The 17,977-nt window shown below is 46.4% G+C and overlaps 1 protein-coding gene across 2 annotated transcripts in view; it reads right to left on the reverse strand.

The window, feature by feature from the left end:
* The window catches only part of LOC135908571 (tyrosine-protein kinase transmembrane receptor Ror-like), a 351,625-nt gene that overhangs the window by 56,313 nt on the left and 277,335 nt on the right, over positions 1 to 17,977 (reverse strand). For both annotated transcript variants that reach the window (XM_065440375.2, XM_070526426.1), the window contains one exon: positions 8,079 to 8,154. In XM_065440375.2, the coding sequence (XP_065296447.1) occupies positions 8,079 to 8,154 (76 nt within the window). The remainder of the gene's footprint in view (positions 1 to 8,078; positions 8,155 to 17,977) is intronic.

Consider the following 17,977-nt stretch of genomic DNA (forward strand, 5'->3'; position numbering starts at 1 on the left):
TTCGCATATTCACACACCCCTATTGTGAAAGCTCGAACACATCCGCTCCAAGTAATCACCGCTCCCGACTTCCCTCTCTAACCTAGAGATGGAGAGGAGACGTAACGGAGAGAGAAGGAGCCGGCTCCCGGTACTCGTGCTGCCATCTGTGGGACGCGTCGCCAATCGTAGCATTTTTAAAGAATTCGTTTACTTTCTCTCTCTCTCTCTATCTCTCAGCCGCTGTTCTCACCGCGCGCGAAGCACGAATCGAAAAATTCGCCCAAATTGTTGCTCCCGGCGCGATGCTCGATTGCTCTCCATTTCGAAGACGCATTGCGCCGCTAGTAGGTTTCTGAGTGTTCTTTCGACTCTACTGGAACGAACTCCTTTCGGGAGAGCGGGCGCACTTCGGAGCTCGCGCCCGCGCAGGATTGGGAGAGGAGGTAGAAATTGAGACGCCGAGCATTGGTGGCGGTGGTTCCCGGCAGAGGGCGTGTGGTGATGTGCGCTCTCGATGACAAATGGAGGCCAACGCGGAGTGGAGAAGGGAAGGGGAAGAGGGCATAGAAGGGGAGGGGGACGCTGTTTACATTCGTCTCGGGCTGCCGGCGTGAGAAGAGAGCGCACGAGCACATTCCCGACAGACGGGCCTCCCTCCGAGTGGTAGCAACGGCGCTTCGCTGCGTGCTCGCCATCTGCTGCGTTGTCGCGAGGCAGACGAAAAGACAGTGCGTCTGCCGAGTATAGGATACACAGATTGGAACAGCGTAAATCGATAGCGTAGATTTGGAAAACATATACCTTAGATACCGTCTTAACCCTTCCAGTGTCGCGTCTCGTACGTTTTTTATTTATTAATTATTATTTGAAGTGCAGCCCCTGCCTTAAGTATTATGTTCGGATACCATTAAAGGATTACAGCGGCTTTTTTTCGGTTGTGCAGAAATGGAAAAAAAAAGCGAGTAATGTCAAATGCTCTCTTGGTGGGGTTCTCGCATTCCTGTGTGACAAAGGGAGTGTCAAAATGAACATAGCGGCACGGAAACGCGGTAATGTACCGGTACCTCAGACATTGTTAGGGTATTTTGTATTTGTATCGTTGTGCATTCGGCAATGCACGTATCTATATTTTCGATAGAGCAACAAAAGTATCTCGTATCTTAAGATACGAGGTATTACTGTTGTAAGATCCTCAAGAAGCCTGTACAAGCAAACGCAGATGTTTCAAGACAGCGCCGCTTTTGTCTGTTGCTTGATTTTCTCGTGGTCCTATCCGTTAGCTCTTTCATTCTTCTTGAACAAGATGATAATGCGTCTGTGTGTGTTTGTGTGCACCCCTTCCACTACTGTGAAGATGGGTGCAAGCGAAGCTCAGGATCCGCGGCTCTTTCGTTGTCGTTACGCCTCGGCTTCGCGATCCCTCACGGCGAGGTCGGCACGTCGACGGAGAGCCCTCTTTCGAGCGAGTTCCCGGCGACGTTCATCAAACGGCGCCTGTTCTTCGGTCGAACGCAGGACGCGCGGCCCGCCCCCGCTGCCGTTCCTTGAACACAGCCTACTCTTCGGCAAAACGAACCAAAAACCGCCTCCCTATCTCATTGCCGGACCTGAACTGGCGGGGAAGGGCGGGCGCGAGGCGTGCGAACACGCGATCACGATCTTTCACTCCTCTGGAGGGAGGGGACGCCTGTGATTGGCTCGCGCCTTGCGCTGCGTCTACTACTTCGTGCATATAAAACCTCGCTTTAAAGGTCGCGAATGATGACCCGACAGTCGCTGAATTGGTTAGTGTGGTTGTCTCGCAACCCGGAGGTCGGTGGTTCGAATCCGCAGCCCGAAAAGCAGTGGTTATTTTCGCGAGGCTTTAGCTTATGCGTACGGCAACACATAAACCGACACCGACAGGAGTGAGTCAATGCAAGCTTCGCTTGGAAAGAGTGAATGTAACACGGTTGTTAAGAGCCCGAAGGTCAGTGGCTTTGTAAGTGCCTAAAATACACATGGAATCAAAATATCATTGTCTACATTTCGGTGCACACGTTTACGTCCGCAACTTGTTCTTTTGCCATTTGTGCCCGATGCTGAGAGCATGTGTACCATTTTTAAAATGCTGTGCTGCAACAGCTTGCGTTTGAATTAACGACGGGAGGCCGGACACTCGTCAGGCGTTGCAAAAAACACCTGTTGTCCAACTTTTCTCAGTTTGCAGCGTATATTGTGGAACGAAATAAAAAGTTTTGTTGTTAAATACAGACAAAAAAAGATAAATACCGCAGACATTGTATTGCGTGTAAATTGAACCCTCTGGTTTAACCAGTGTGGCGCCACTTCACTCTAATGTGACGAGTATTTCTACGCACAACCACCTTGCGGAGGACAATACTACCACCGCGTTTGGCGCCAAGTATGACGTGGCGCGTTCTGTCAGAGAATAATTTTTAACCTGTGTCGTAATGTTTGAGCCTATGTTAATTTTGGGCATGTGTTTGAGCCAGTGATTCAAGTATTTTTTTCACGAAGAAAGGCTACATAACTCGCTGGCTAAAAATAAATACATAATTACTGCATAATTATGAGGACTCACTAAAAAGATTCACAGTTGCATCAAACGGCACATCTTCTTCAGTCGAACGCACAACGCGCGGTCCGCTCCCGCATCCGTTCCTTCAACACAGCCTGCTCTTCGGCTGAACGAACCAAACGCGATCTCCCCATCTGACTGCTGGGCCTGCACGTATTTTCTCAGTACGGTCTCCAGCGCCTTGGAATAACAGTTATGCAACTTTGACACATTTACTGACTGTCCATCGTATGTAGTGAGACGTGTTGTGATAAAACATGCGCTACGAAGAAGCAACAAAGTAAAACTCGCTGCGTTGTGTTCCTCCTTTGCATAGAGCTAGTCCATCATAGCCCTTCAACGCAAGGGCCTACAGGAACGTGCTTACGCTAATGCTACTATCGTGTAGCTGCCGAATCTGATAGGACAACCTGCAATGTACCAATATTACCAACAAAGGAAAAAAAAGAAAAGAAAGATAAGGTAAAACTGATTTGCTGTCAGAGAGCGCTTCTGGACTAATGAAACAGTCGCTAGCAGTAGTGGGATATGCTGTCGGCATGCTTTATAGGAGTGCTTTCCATTATCTTATTCCAGGGTCCCCTTCTTGACATTCCAGCAAGATGTGAAGGACTGCCAGCCCCTCACCGCATCTGCCACAGACGGGAGACTAGCCACCAGCAGTCAACAGGTTAGAGTGGTTTACGTAGGCGTGTCCTATTCTTAATCGGCAAAAAACTACATTAGTTCGTCGAATTAACTTAATCTGTGACGAGATTCCGTGGAAACCAGCTAGCACGCACACGTACAAGATGCGTTTAACTTAGTGTGCATAAGGCTCGGTTTCATGAACATTTTAAGAAAGCTACCAAGCATTGGCTTGGCGGACAATACGTGGGTTTTCTCTGACTCTCTATAACTAAATTTCGAACGTCACGGAGGCATCTTTGCCAATCTTCGTTATGCTTATTTCGTGAGTAGTAGTGTTTACAATGTTATTGTCGAGTTCTGCGCTTCCTGCGACTGCGTCCGCTGAACATGGCTACCGAGAAATTTCGTTTAGGCATCGCAGTTCCAATCACAGTGGACGTCATTCCTATCTGCGAAAAGATGACTTCGTGCTGATGCGCACGGTTTAAGGAGTCGGGTTCAGCTGTCGAGTCGGCTACAGTCGACAGTAGCTGGATCTTTGCTGGTTCGCGTCACTCTGGTGTTCTGTGGTGGGGAATTCAAATCAGTGAGTATTATATGGCTCGCTGGTACACTTGGGGGCCGGAATGGGGGTAAGGTACTCGCAACTCGACTGCGGTGATGGGGTCGAGGGCGTTGTGCATTGGCGGCAGCAGCAGACCGAAGGTCCGAGCTGGTCTCAGCGTGAAGCCGCTTACTCAAAGAGACCGAGTAGTTTCTTGAGCAGCAACAGCTGCTTCGTCGTTGGGGCGACAAAACTATCGAAGTCCATGGAAATGCCCGTGTGACACAGGGGTAGTAGTGGTCTTGAAACTAGAGCGTCTTGGCTTCTCCATCTTTCGGCGTTTTGGAAGACTTCATGTCTCGCTGTACACCCCACTCTTGCTTCGCTTGTGTTTTGTAAAATATTTTTCATGTTGATCGTATTCTTTACTCATCATTTTTCCTCTAGAGCAGGCGTATTCGTTGCACCTCTTCTGGAGGAAGTTAATTATTGCCGGCCAGCTATTTTCTTTTTCTTGAGAGATAAGAAAACGATAACAGATGTTATCGTTTTGTTTCGAAATGTAATAAATGTAAGCTTGCGTGATTGCATGGTATGGGTGCCGCTTCCCAAAAAAGAAAAAACTTGAAACCTAGGCAAATGCGCGCAGTATCACGCCTTTGGGCGCCGCGTTTCGTTTGGAAAGGTGTTTTGGGCGAGACTTCTATGGATTGATGCTGTGAGCGTCTCCTTTGGAACGGGGCGTTGGGTTGCGCCAGCAAGCTCTTGTTATTACATTGCCTAATGGCCTACCTATGTTAAGAAGAAGCTTTAGCTCGAGTGCTCCTATCTAAATACATGTAAAAGGTGAATACATGAAAGGTGTAAAAGGTTTTCCTCGGCAACCACTGCACCAAATTTGACGAGGTTTGTCGCATTTAAAAGGAAAACTTAAAATCTAGTGACTGTTGGTTTCGAATTTTTGAGTTAGGTCGTCAATGTTTTGTTAAAAATCGAAACTATCAAGTTTACAACTCTGTAACTCAACCACTAAAAATGATAATACAAGTCTGTGAATTGCATCTAATAGTATATCTAAAGCGGACAAAATTGATATGTTACACATCAATATAAAAAAATTTAATCATAGGGAAATACAACTTTTGCAAAACCGTTGTAACCAACGTAACAAATTCACATAAGATGTAAAATGACATAATGAATTTGTCCGCTTTGAATGTTCTAATGGATGCCGTTTACAGAACCGCGATATCAGTTCTTGATGCAGAGCTATGAATTTGTAAACTTCGTGCTTCTATTTTTTTTCAAACGGTCAAATATTGGAAAATCGATTTAAGAAAATTCAAGCCCTAAATCGAAATTCCGCTTCCATCAGTCACTAGAATTTAACTTTCTCTTTCAAATGCAACAAATTTCATCAAAATCGGTCCAGGGGTTATCTCGTAAAAACGTTTTTGCGTTTTACATGTATTTGAATAGGCCGCGTCGGAGTTGGGCCCGAGCTAAAGCTTCCTCTTAAGAAGAAAAGGAAGAAAAAGAAAAGAAGCCACGATGAATTCCCATAACCAAACTTTCCGAACCCCTATTATGAACTTTGCTTTTGCGCGCCTCCGTTGTTTGTCGTTTCCCTACTTTTCTTCCACCAATCTTCCAATCGCGGACATGTTTACTTCCCCCTGCTCTCGCTGATCCCAAGGGCCTCATGGAGTCCAGAGGTGCTTAAACCGACCGCTGGGCTAATATCTTCACATTCTAATAAAATATGCTCCATAGTTTCCCTAGCTTTACCGCAGCAAGCACATGCTTCTTCCTTTTTGCATCTCGCTTTATAAGTGCGTGTTCTAAGACATCGTGGTCTCGCTTCGAAAAGTAATGAGGTTCGCTTTGATGTATCATAAATCGCTTTTTCTGATTTCGTTTTTTTTTTCCTTTTCAGTAGTTACTTATAGCAGGTTTTTTTTTTCATTGCCGCCATACATGCGATTATGACTCTGACTTTTGACTTGACCTTCTTTGTTGCCATGTTGCTCACCATACCAGTCATACTTGCTGCTAAGCTTCCTAGTTATTTTCCTCCACTGTGAATAAATGTTTTTCCTCTACAAATACCTGAACGCTCTCCCAGCCCATTTACTTTCTTCCACTCTCCTCAGTCGTTTTTCATCATTAATTTTACTGCGAGCTTTCCTCACTTCAAAATTTGCCCAGCCCATATCACCCCGTACAGCTTCACCTGTAGTCTTCCCGTGAGCGCCCAATGCGAGGCGACCCACTGACCTATGGTTCCCATCGAGTCCTGATTGTACCCCTGATTTCAAGTAAACAACCGCATTTCCAAATGTATGTCCTGGAAGCATTATACCTTTCCACATACATCGGATCACGTCGTACCTATTGTATCCCCATAGCGTGTTTCATTATGGCCGCATTTCTGTTCCCCTTTACTGTTATTGTTTTTCCTGTGTTTCCAAATATCTGCTGCCTTCGTTTGTCCATATACCAATATATTTATAATCTTTAAGGCGAGGTATTTCCTTGCCCTGCATTGACGCTGTCTGTTCACTGTTTTCATTGAATACTATAACACCTGATTTTTAATGCTAAATTTCACACCTAACTTATGGCCTTCCTGTCCACAGATGTTAGCCAGACGCTGTATATCACTTTGATTGTTGGCTAGCAACACAATGTCATCCGCATAAAACAACGCTGGTAGCTACTGCTGCACTAGTGTACCCGCCTGTTGGTATTAGAGATTAAACCCGAAATTACTTCCCTCTAGCGCCCTGTCCATCGTCGCCATGTACATCATAAACAGTAGTGGAGGCACCCCTGCCTCAGTCCCTTGATACCAACTTTTTCTCGCTCCTCATCCCTTCCCGTTCAACGCAAACGGTATTTTCTAGGTAAATGTATCTCAAAAGCTGCGCACAATCGTCGCCTAAGCTTCCAGAATATCCCACAAAATGATGCGGTCTACGTTGTCATAGGCTTCTGTAGTGTCTAACACCGCCACATATAACGGTCTCCTTTCTAGTCTTGACATTTCAATACACTGAGTAAGGACAAATAAGTTATCATCTAAACGCCTACCTATTCTGAAGCCATTCTGAAGTTCTCCCAAAATGCCATTATTCTCTGCCCATACTTGCAGCTTTAGCTTAATTGGCTGCATTGCTAACCTTATATTACCGATGTAATGGTAAACGGTCTGTATGAGTGAATTCTGTGTTTCTGCCCCCCTTAGCTTTACAAATTAAATTCATTCTGCTTTGTCGCCAACTGCCTGGTATTCGTCCACATTCTAAAGATTTTTTTTTTCTGTATGCGCTCTCTAGTGGCGAATTCGTGAAATCGCGTCGGCGCGACGATAATTCGATGAAAGGCGCATTGAGGCGCTCCGGTGCGCGTTGCCGAATTCGTCATAACGAACTCGTGATACACTGTTTGTACACCGGTGGATACAGAGTAGCCCGCCAAAAAGTTTCCCGTCTCCTTGTATTGCTCTGGGACATTGGTTCGTTAGACGTCCGGCAACGTGCTTTGAAGCACGTTGCCAGACGATTAACGAACCATTGTCAAATTAAAAAAGTAAATGAAAGTCTGGCAGCGTCCTTTGCAAAAAAAAAAAAGTGCTAGTACTTATGCTTACTCACCGGGTCAAAAGTTTCCACTTCGTCATTGACAAGAATCCCTCGTGTGTCTTCTAACATGCCACCTGACTAGACGAGTTTTCGTCGAAGTGTCGCCTAAACGGCGATGAAGTAGATGACAATCAGGCGCAGGAATTGCCTGGACTACAAGCGCTCGTATGTTTTTCCGTCTGCCTTTTTTTTATCGGTTTCAGTTTAGGAGCTGAGTAGTGTGTAAAGTGGTGGAACGTTCGCTTTGCCGTTTCAGTGGTCGTGCGAGTAGTTGCCTACGTGAAATGTAGAGACGTTAATAAAGCCCGGTTAGCACAATTTAACCGACTTATTCTGGAAATAAAGCGTCAGGGCTCTTTTTCGATGCAGGGTGTCACAGCCAGGGCGCTCTAAAAATGATCTGGTCAGGTATGCCACGAAGAATAGCAGGCAGCTTTGCGGCATCTGATGAGGTACCGCCATTCTCGTAAAGGTTTGCTGGTTTTCGTCGAGCCGTGGTAAATTCGTTGTTTATTAAAATACGTAATAATAAATCAAGATAAAGGCAAGGGAAGTGATGCTGAACGCTCGGTAACCGTCTAGCGCAGTCTGCTGACGCCTGAATTCTCGTCAGCAGTGGGTGGATGGTGGATTGCAAAATAGCAGAGAGGAGTAAAGATAACTATTTACAGGAATGACGTCATAACGCTCTACTCACCTTCCTCCCAATCCCGGGAAATGGGGAAACACTGGTGGAAACTGCGGTATCTGCGCCGGCGCATGGTGGATGGGACCTGTGGGAAGAAAGGGAAAGGGCACGTGTTAGACTGCATGCAGCATGCAGTGAGTAGCATTGGAGATATTGTGTCTCCCCGTTTGACCAACTTCTTGATAGGTAATTTTCTACATCTCTTGTGGAATCTGTGTAGATATTTCAAGATATTAACGCATGTCTCTTGTACTCATTGATTACGCAATGGCTCTATGACTGTTGGCATCTGTACTGAATGAAATGCCTTTTCATAATTTATGAAAGCCATATACAGAGGCTGATTATACTCGACAGATGTCTCAATTACTTGACTGATCACATTCAGGTGATACATTGTAGAATCCCCCTTCCTGAGGCCAGCCTGTTAACTCGTACTGCGTGTTTGGTGAAAGCGGAAGGCAGATGTCGTTTGGTTACAAGTCAGACGCTCTTGAGGGTTGCAAGGTGGCGACTCGGGCAAGCTTGAGCTCTTTTAAAGTCCAAGCACAAAGACAGGAGCGTTAGAACTTGCAAATAAAACAGGACACGCTGGACACTGTGAAGAGAACGGAACATGTATCGATATTCGGTGGAAAGTAACTCCTGTAATCACTATATCCTGCCGCTATAAGCTGAAGGGCTGAAACGTGTGTAGCAACTTGAATTCACGAAGCTACGACAATGAAAGAATGGCACGCGTAACGATCAAAATACAGCATTACACGATGGGCACGTGTCGGTAGACAATACTTGAGTTCATGTCAAGAGTCCCGCTCAGAAGTCTTGCAGACACCAAACAACCTTCCTAGTTTTGCCCCCTTGAAGTAGACCGAGTTTCAAAGGAAAATGTTTTTGTGTACGTACAGCCGACACCAAAATTTCGCGAAAATTGTAAATATCCTCACTGCCTTGGCACTCTGATCATAATTTAGGTAGGATATGTTGATATTGAACAGCAAGTTATCCACTGCCGCTTTAGATTCAATGATAGATGCGGTTCCATTTAGTGCATTCGTTTTACTGACCTGATCCGATAACATTAGAGTACGAGCAAAATTATATTTTCGAACTGTCCCTGAATTGAACCCAAGTACGATGTCCGTTCGCAAGCCCATCTAGAACATTCGAACGTTAAACCAACGAGGCGAGGTTCATCACCTGAACGGCGCGGCGCCTCCTGTCTCCTGCTACTCAAACAATGGCTTTCCCTCACAAACGATTCTGCAAGGCGGCTTTGCCGAATCATTACCCACATCAAGGTGAAGCACGCTTTACAGGCGATACCATTGTCGCTTGCGCACGAGGGCGAAGCACACGAAAGTACAACATTCTGCTTGCTTTCAATTGCGCCACTAATTGTTCTTGAACACAGGTAGAGTGCGCCATGCATAGCCATCCGCGTACCAACCGGCGTTATTCGCTGGCACTCTTTTCGCATACATATTCAGTTGCGCTTCGATTCAACGCTTGCCGCAGTCGCATTTCATTCTCTCCCTCTGCACATCGCCCCATCTTATCCCTCGCTCCGTTCTCAGCGAATGCTTCGGTCTACGTGGTCTTTTTAAGTTCCTTTTCTTCGCTTCTTTTGCACCACACTGCGTACAGGTGTGTAGCAGCGGAACTACGAAACTACCGGTGCGCGCGGCTGGGATGATACTGCGCGCTCTCGTCTCGCGCCGATATTCATATTGCACGCGGGATGGTAGCTTAAGGGGGAGGGGGGGGGTGGGAGCGCGCCGACTCTAACGAAGCAGAAATAGCGCGGACAACCGTTTCCGGCCTTCGCGCGATTGGCCGCGGCGCGGAACGATGATGACTTCCGCGATGCGCTTTCTCGCCTCCGTGCGCAAAACGAGCGTCTTTCCCTCGCACACACACACACACACTCTCTCTTTTCTATCCACTGCCGCCTCACGATAGCGGGAGTTACGGAGCTACGCTCCATCAACGACGAAAGATAGAAGCAGGTGAAAAAAATATTGAACAAACCATGCGTGTAAGGAAGAAGAGAAAGCGATGGGAGACTGCGATAAGCGAGGATATGGGGATGCAATAAAACCGTAAAAAAAAGGGGGGGGGGGGAGTCGCATGCGCAAGAATGACGGCGTCGCAATATGGTGGAAACAACTCGGAGAGCGAACGGCCGCTTGGGAACGCTAGTATCGCTCTGCGTGCCTTATACCGTAGGGCATAAAAGCTTCGCGCGTGCAGTGTGGCGGAGAATATGCACGCGCGGGAGAATGAGGGATAGAAAAAGCGAAAGGAGCACATCCATAAGGGCGCAAGGAAGCGGCGTGTGGCCGTACGCCACGCCACGCCACGCCTGGCGCTCGCTCGTTTCGATTTCACGCCAACGCGCTTGCTTTGGCTCTACTTCCTGTGCGTATGTGGCCGTATACTTTCACGTTCTTCTGCCGTAAGACAGCAACTGCTGGCTTATGACTTTGGGGGCGCTGGCTATGTTTTGGGCTGAAAGTAACTTCAACTTCGCCTTCGGCGCTGCTCGGTTTACCAGGCGGAGCCCAAGTTTCTCATTGCAATGGTGGAATTTGCAGCGCAGTGCCGTTGTGTTATGGCATCCAGCTTTGCGGGACGCGCATAGACATCGCGCAAGCAAGCGAGGCAGCACGAGCTGTACTAGGAGAAGAAAAAGAGACCGCGCGGAAACAGACCGCGTTTGCAAATGACCACCGTCTACGGACAAATACCCGAGAAAGTGGACGGCCACATCTGTAGCGGGACTTGTTTAGCAGAGAATGCATTCTATCTCCCCAGGAAGCACTAAAGCCAGGAAGCGTGCCACATTTCCTGTTCCTTTTACTTCAAAGCAACGTCAAGGTTTACATTTACCTATCTCGTTCTGCTCAGACATTGGCTTAATTGACAAGCTCTAGACTATCAACGTTTGCACAGTTACCTTCGTCTTACATGCACATACGGAATCTACAGGGTGTCCCACGTAACTTGAGCCAAGAATTTAAAAAAGAAAAGGCGCGTCGGAAGGGAATCAAACCGAGCGCATACTATTCGCACTCGTCTATGGTAAACTAGGGCAATTTTTTTCCCCATAACTCACAAATTAATCAAGTTTAATTATCCAGATCTTTAATTAGTGGCTGAGGACCCCAAGTGTGACATGCAGATTTGTAGAGCACCTTCAGAAACCACCGATCGAGTTGTTTTCTGTATGCCACATCTCTCGTAGTTCTTTTGTCTGTTTTGCAAAAAAACCCCGCGAAATATGAAAAAAAAAGCCACGTGACGGAGTGCTCGTGCAGTGGTATCGTGCTGCTCCCAAGCGTGGACTCGGTGAACAAGGTCGGCGCCCGCCAGATGAAAGCGCAAATGCTTGCTGCTGGCCGAGCGCTGCCGAGGAGATAAATAACACCCTGCCGCTTCCTCGCCGCCAGTCGCGATGCAACGGACGCTGTTCACCGAACGCCCGCTTCAGGGCAGCACGATACTACTGCGCAAGCGCTCCGTCACGTGGCTTCCTTCATACTTCGCGGGCATTCGTAGCAACCCTGAAAAAAAACGACTACGTGAGGCGTATCGTACAGGAAACAATTCGATCAGCAGTTTCTGAAGATGCTCTACAAATCTGCGTATCATACTTTGGGTCGTAAGGCGATAATGAAGAAGTGCCAGCGCGAGTAGTATGCGTTCGGTTCAATTCGTTTCCGACGCGCCTTTCGCTTTTAAAGCCTTCACTCAGGTCACCTGGGACACCTTGTATTCTTTTCCTTGTTGAGACTTTCATTTTTCTGCACTCCTCCTGCTCTTAGGGTATTATAATAGACAATGCCTTTATTTATACAGAGTCGCGTGTAAACGACTACTTGCATGCCAGCATAATTGTCCTTTTTTTATGAGACAGCTTTCTCTCTCTCAACTAATTTGTGAACAATTACCGATGCTGCTATGTACATCCACATCGCAGTAGAATCTCGCAAACGCAGACGTAAACTTTCAAATGGATTCAACACGAGCTAAGGTGTGAAGCGCGGCGCAGCGTGATTGAGGGAACCTCTCTCCGGAGGTGTTTGTAAATGTGTCGATAGATGGCGCAACGTCCCCGAGCCATGACGCTGGAGGAGTCCGACGCAAGGGTATTCGTAGCTGCACGGCTTCGTACGGTGTACCTAATTTGTACTAACGCGAGCGATGTACGGGATGCTAGTGTTTATAAGTTTCGCGAAATTTTTGAAAGATCGCCCGTTTCAGATGACATAATTGTGATGCTTGAGTTTGGTTAATAGGAGAGGCGGGCATAAAATCGCCCGTTTCAGATGACATAATTGTGATGCTTGAGTTTGGTTAATAGGAGAGGCGGGCATTGACGAGAAATTGAAACACATATTCAATGATAGAGCAAACATTCACTAATCACATTTTTAATAACGAATTTACGGCGCATATTGCAACATACAAATTGTAACCGGCGAGATTGCAAGGCGTATACCTTGCAACGAGATTTCCGGAGTGACACGAGTCTGGAGATGTGCGCCATCGAATTCGCTGTAGATCACTGTTGTTGCACTTACTTCTTTAAGGAAACGCCCTTTTATGCATTGAGGCACAAAATTGACTGCAACGTCTGTGCATTTCGTCGCACACTTATGAGAAATAATATCTCTAAACTGCTGTCATCCTGGCGATTCATTTCAAGTGGATACCGTTTTGCAAGCTCACCGGCTACAGTTACTAAAATTCAATGTCTGGCGTTAAGTAATTAAGGAGCTAATTAGTGTATTTTCATTAATTCGTTGAATATGTGTGTTTCGGTCTCTCGTGCTAGTAATGTCTGCCTCTTCGAATAATCCTGGCTTGAAAAGCGATTGATGCACTAGTGCAGTACTTGAAGTGCACCGGCTTAAGAGACCGTTTATAGTGTCACCATGTATAGTGTCCCTCCCACACGCACTCAGTGCTTGCTTTCTCCCGTTTTCCTCTTTCTATTCCTTTTTCCCCCACCCCGAGTGTAGGGTAGCAAACCGGATGCTGTTCTGGTTGACCTCCCTGCCTTTCCTATCCTTGTTTTCTCTCTCTCTCTCTCTAATAATCCAGCTGAAGGACAAAAATGAAGGTATGAGCCACAGGCGATTTTTAAAAATGGCGTAAAACTTGCATAATATGCGCGTGACTCTGCAGAGACCTCCTCGCACCGTGTTCATTGATTGTATCCGTTGGATGTATGCCAGTGAAAAGCTGTGCTGTGTCGTCTTGCGAACTTCTATAAACTTTGTCAGGCTGGGGTAATAAGAAAAATAGCACAGCTGAGATAGACATGAAGGATAAATTAAGCTTTGTTAAGCTTAAGAGGAAGCTTTGGCTCGGCTGGTCCTACCTAAATGCATGGGAAAGAAGAAATCGTTTTTCTCGACAGTCAGCTCACCAAGTTTGGTGAGTTTTGCTGTATTCAAAAGAAAAAAAAGGGTAAAATGTAGTGACTGTTGGAAACGTAATTTTGGTTCTGACCGTCTACTTTTTAAAATAAAAATTGTAGAAAATCGCACATTTTTTAGGAAAGGAAGACATTAAGTTTACAACTGTGTAACTCAGCGACGAAAAATGATATTTGGGTCTAATAGTACACCTAAAGCGGACATAATTGATGTCCTATGCACTACACTGCAGTGTACCTTTATTATGTGGATGTGGCATTTGCAAAACCTTTGTAAACATAAATTCATGGAAGCTGCAAATGTACATATCGAATTTGTCCGCTTTACATGCTTCAACGCATGCAGTTGACAGAACAGTGAAATCTGTTTATTGATGCAGAAGGACAAGTTTGTAAGCTTCAGCCTTCCATTCTTTTTTTAATTCTTGTACAACATTCAGGTCCTAAATGAAAATTTCGCGTGCAAGAGCCACTAGAATGTAACTTTCTCTCTAAAATGCTGCGCATTTAATTAAAATCGGCCTATGGGTTATCCCAGAAAAGCCTTACTGCGTTTTACATGGATTTGAATAGGCAGCCTCGGAGTGAGACCCTAGCTAAAGCTTCCACTTAAGGCTCATTTCCAGCTTCACAGGCACATATACACACCAAATCATGCGCACATGACCGCCAGTTGCGGCCTTGTGTTTCTGTGTGCGTGTCTGTGAAACTAGAAATACATATTTAGTTGGATTCTGCGTGTCCCTGTGCTTCAGTACGCATTACGAACTAGTGCGTTCTTATACCTCGTTGCATCTGGTGAGGTCTGAGCGATATGCGGTAGCCGATACGTTGGCGTTCAACGAACGAGCGTTACTTCATGCCATAGCGAATTACAGCGTCTCATCGGTACTCCTAATTTGCAGTATGCGTTATCGAATAATGGACACCGGCTCACCGACTTGGATGCGGAGCGGGCGCAAAAGTTTACCAAACGGGGGGAATTTGCCACAACGGTGAACTTGCGAGCGGCCTGTGACCGCAGCCAGATGAAAGCTTTATATATATATATATAGGGCGAATGTCGGGTTGCGCGAATATTCTTTTCGGCTCACATGTCGCGGTCCATAATCTTTTGATGCCGACCGTACGTATGCTGTGCGAATCTCGCCATTCTTCTTTCGAAGAAGTGATTTGAAACGTAGCGTGGAATGCAGTGTAATATTAGTCCTGGTGAATTGGCGCTAACGTCACCCTCATGTGTCAAGGGAAGAACTTCACGAGGGTGGCTGTTTGGGCGTGTTGGTATTCCATGTTGTTTTCTTGAATTAGCGCATCTCAGAATGAGTGAAGGAAACAAGACACACAAGAAAAAGCAGGAGAGAGTAGATAAGGAGGGGGGCTAAACTAAACAACGCATGAAGAGAATTTTGTTTGCTGTTTTCAATGCTTTTTACCAGTTTATTAAGGTTAAGCTGCAGTTTGCGTCATTTCGAAAGATGGTCTTGTCGTACTGTCTACAGATACATTGTATACCAATGCGAATGATGCCATCACTGGCGTGTTGGAACGCTATTCTGAAGCGTCGTCACCAAACTTGAAAGCACAGGTCAAAAGACTTTGCGTCAGGCTGAACTTCAACAAACTCACACAAAGCATTGATAGCAGCAAGCAAAATAATATTGATGTGTCGTTTAGCTTGCCCCCCCCCCCCCCCCTTCTTTTTATTTCCTGTGTTTCTTTCACTCATTCTGTGGTGCGCTAATTCAAGGAAACGTCATCACAAGTATCTTTGTGGAGATGCTGTGCAACTTTTCAACCCTGCTGATCAACAATGGGCGACGATTGCTTTGGTCAGTGCCTTCGTCAAAATATTGGCTGCAAGTTGAGGCTTCCCTCGGTCGGCAACAGTTATGACTGCCAAGTGCACACATTCCTGTTACAGCTATGATGAGACCATTTGAACAAGATAAAATGTACTATTACCACACGCACTAGTTTCAGGCGGGCACCTTTATAGATTAAAATATTTCGCGCATGTATGCGGATCCGAGCAACTTATACGTATAAACGAGCTCTCAGATACTTTGGAAGTATTAAGGCTCGGTTTTGGTGCTGCCCGAAACCTATGCGGAAGACGTTACAAGCGACTTCACAACATACGAGTTTACTTTTATGGTCTCCGCTATAACGACGCGTGTTCCTCCATTCTGCGCCGGTCTTGTCATATGGCCGCTTCGGGGCTCCGACGCAGGCTGCGTTATCGGCTTTTTCTTTGGCGTTTGAAACCTAAAGAAACACTCCAACCCTCCTGCCCCCCTCCCCCTTCCCGTCTTTCATACCGGAGGTATGCTTAGATCTAACGGAAGTACATGAAACTGCAGATTTCGTTCCATCCAAGAATCCCGTAATATCCGCCGCAAGATGAATAAACTACACCCTGCACCTCAGGAAATATCCTAGTCACATCTTGACGGGGACGAGTCCGCTTATCGAAACGTTCTCTGGAGCGACAACCCTTGCCTTGACTTTGAACTGCTGGCTAAAACTCATTAGCGATGTGTAATGATGTGCGTTTGTACGAACAGCTAAATGTATACATATATTAATGTCGATGGCGACAGGTTTTTCCTGAACAGGCGGCGAAAAGCGATCAGCGAATCAGCGGCAACTACGTAAGGAGGGAATAATGATAAAAACAGAGCAGCGCGCAAAAAGAAAAACCAAAATAACGTCACACGCGTACTTTTTATTCCTTCTTTGGGAGCCCAGAAATGCGTTTCAAATCATCCGCCGCGCTCTGTGCCGGCACTATACTTCGATGTAACACATCGCACCAACTATATCGTGCTTTCCGACCATCTCCTCCCGTTCACCAATTCTATTTCCGGTGCTTCTCACTTTTGTCGACGCCTTCCCTCTCAACACTGCTTTCTCGTAATCTTTTTTTTTTTTTTCAAAGGAAAGGTACGTTTCATTCCAAACATGGCGATGAACTCGATACGTTTTGGACGCAGCTCCGGGCGGAAGCTATTGCTCGAGGAAATTCCGAGTGAATTTCTCGACTCGCTGAGTCGGCGCCAATCATTCTGCTCTCGAGAAAGGTATTGGACTGAGTCAGAGGTAGAACGAAGCGAAAAAGAAAAGCGCTATCAAAGATACGAAGAAATAAAAAAGGCAAGGTGCTATGAAAAATAAGACGCTCGAGGGAGCGGACGACAGGAATTGAAGCGCGTTTCGCTGGGAACAGGAAGCGTCTCGAGTTTTCGGCAAATACTTGGGCCGTCACGTCTCTCTCTCTCTCTCTCATCACGCTGTTGGTATCCTGCGCAGCAGTTCCACGTAACGCGACGCGTCCATGAAAATCCGATTCCTCTTGACGTACTGGGGAAAGTGAAAGACGTCTTGGTTTCTGCGTGCGAGTTTCGCGATCACCAGATAGAGTGTTAGCAGTGTGTTCAATGGGGCTGGTTGGTTCCTCTTCGCAGTTTTTTACTGTTTTACTGTTTACTCTGTTTTTACGCCAGGTAGAGACATGTATAGAAAGGAAAGGGACTACACTAATCACAGTTTTGGCGCCAAGCTTGGGTGCTGTTCTGGAGACGGTCGAATTTCCGGCATGTCTGCGTTTCGAGCACAATCAGAGATAAGAACGTCGTGAATGTGACACGCCTAGGTCGTAATTGTGATTGAGGAAGCAGCGAAAACCGCGAAGTAACAGCGCGTGTGCCGTCTATTTCTTTGCGTGCGCGTTGCCTTCAATTTGGCTCTGCCGACACGAATCCAAGATGTAGACGAATTAGCTCACCGTGACTGCAAATTCCGTCATTCCCTAAAGAGAAACAGATTGGAGAAGATTGCAAAACCCAACCCACTTAAACATAATAAATTCAACACCATATCCAGTGGCGAGCTGCAAGCTCTGCAAACACGAACACGCAGACATGGCACACATATTATGGAAGTGCATACAGATCAGATCAGTATATGTAGAGGACAAGATAGAACCGGCTCTTCTCGAGGAGCGATGGCTAAGCGCTCTGACTAGCTCGGAACTACACGACCAATTATGGGCTATCCAGCGGGCCCGGGCAGCCTGACCCCAGGCTCAGGCCAACCGCACACAATGCCCGGGTGGCCTGAGCCCGGGCTGGCAACCTCGCAGGTCCTTTTCCCATTAAAGTTTTTCCGTCCGTCCGTCATTCCCTACGCCAAGTAGTGCCCTGTGCGAAGGTGCGCCTTTTCCCATCCCAATATATGCAATATTGCCGACAACGCTGCGTGCGATGACTGTGGTGATCAAGGATAACATCAGTTGGAACACCAAGTGGTGTTGACTTGTCTTGCATCCATCCATTTCCTTTCTATTTATTTCTGTATCTCGATCCAGTCTGACCTTTCTGTTGTATTTTCTCACTTCATGGTTTGCGTTGCCCCACCGTTCGAAAAGTACCAAATCATAGACTATTAGGCGGTCGATAAG

Source organism: Dermacentor albipictus, chromosome 9 (genome assembly GCF_038994185.2).
Source record: "Dermacentor albipictus isolate Rhodes 1998 colony chromosome 9, USDA_Dalb.pri_finalv2, whole genome shotgun sequence".
NCBI classification, from domain to species: domain Eukaryota; kingdom Metazoa; phylum Arthropoda; class Arachnida; order Ixodida; family Ixodidae; genus Dermacentor; species Dermacentor albipictus.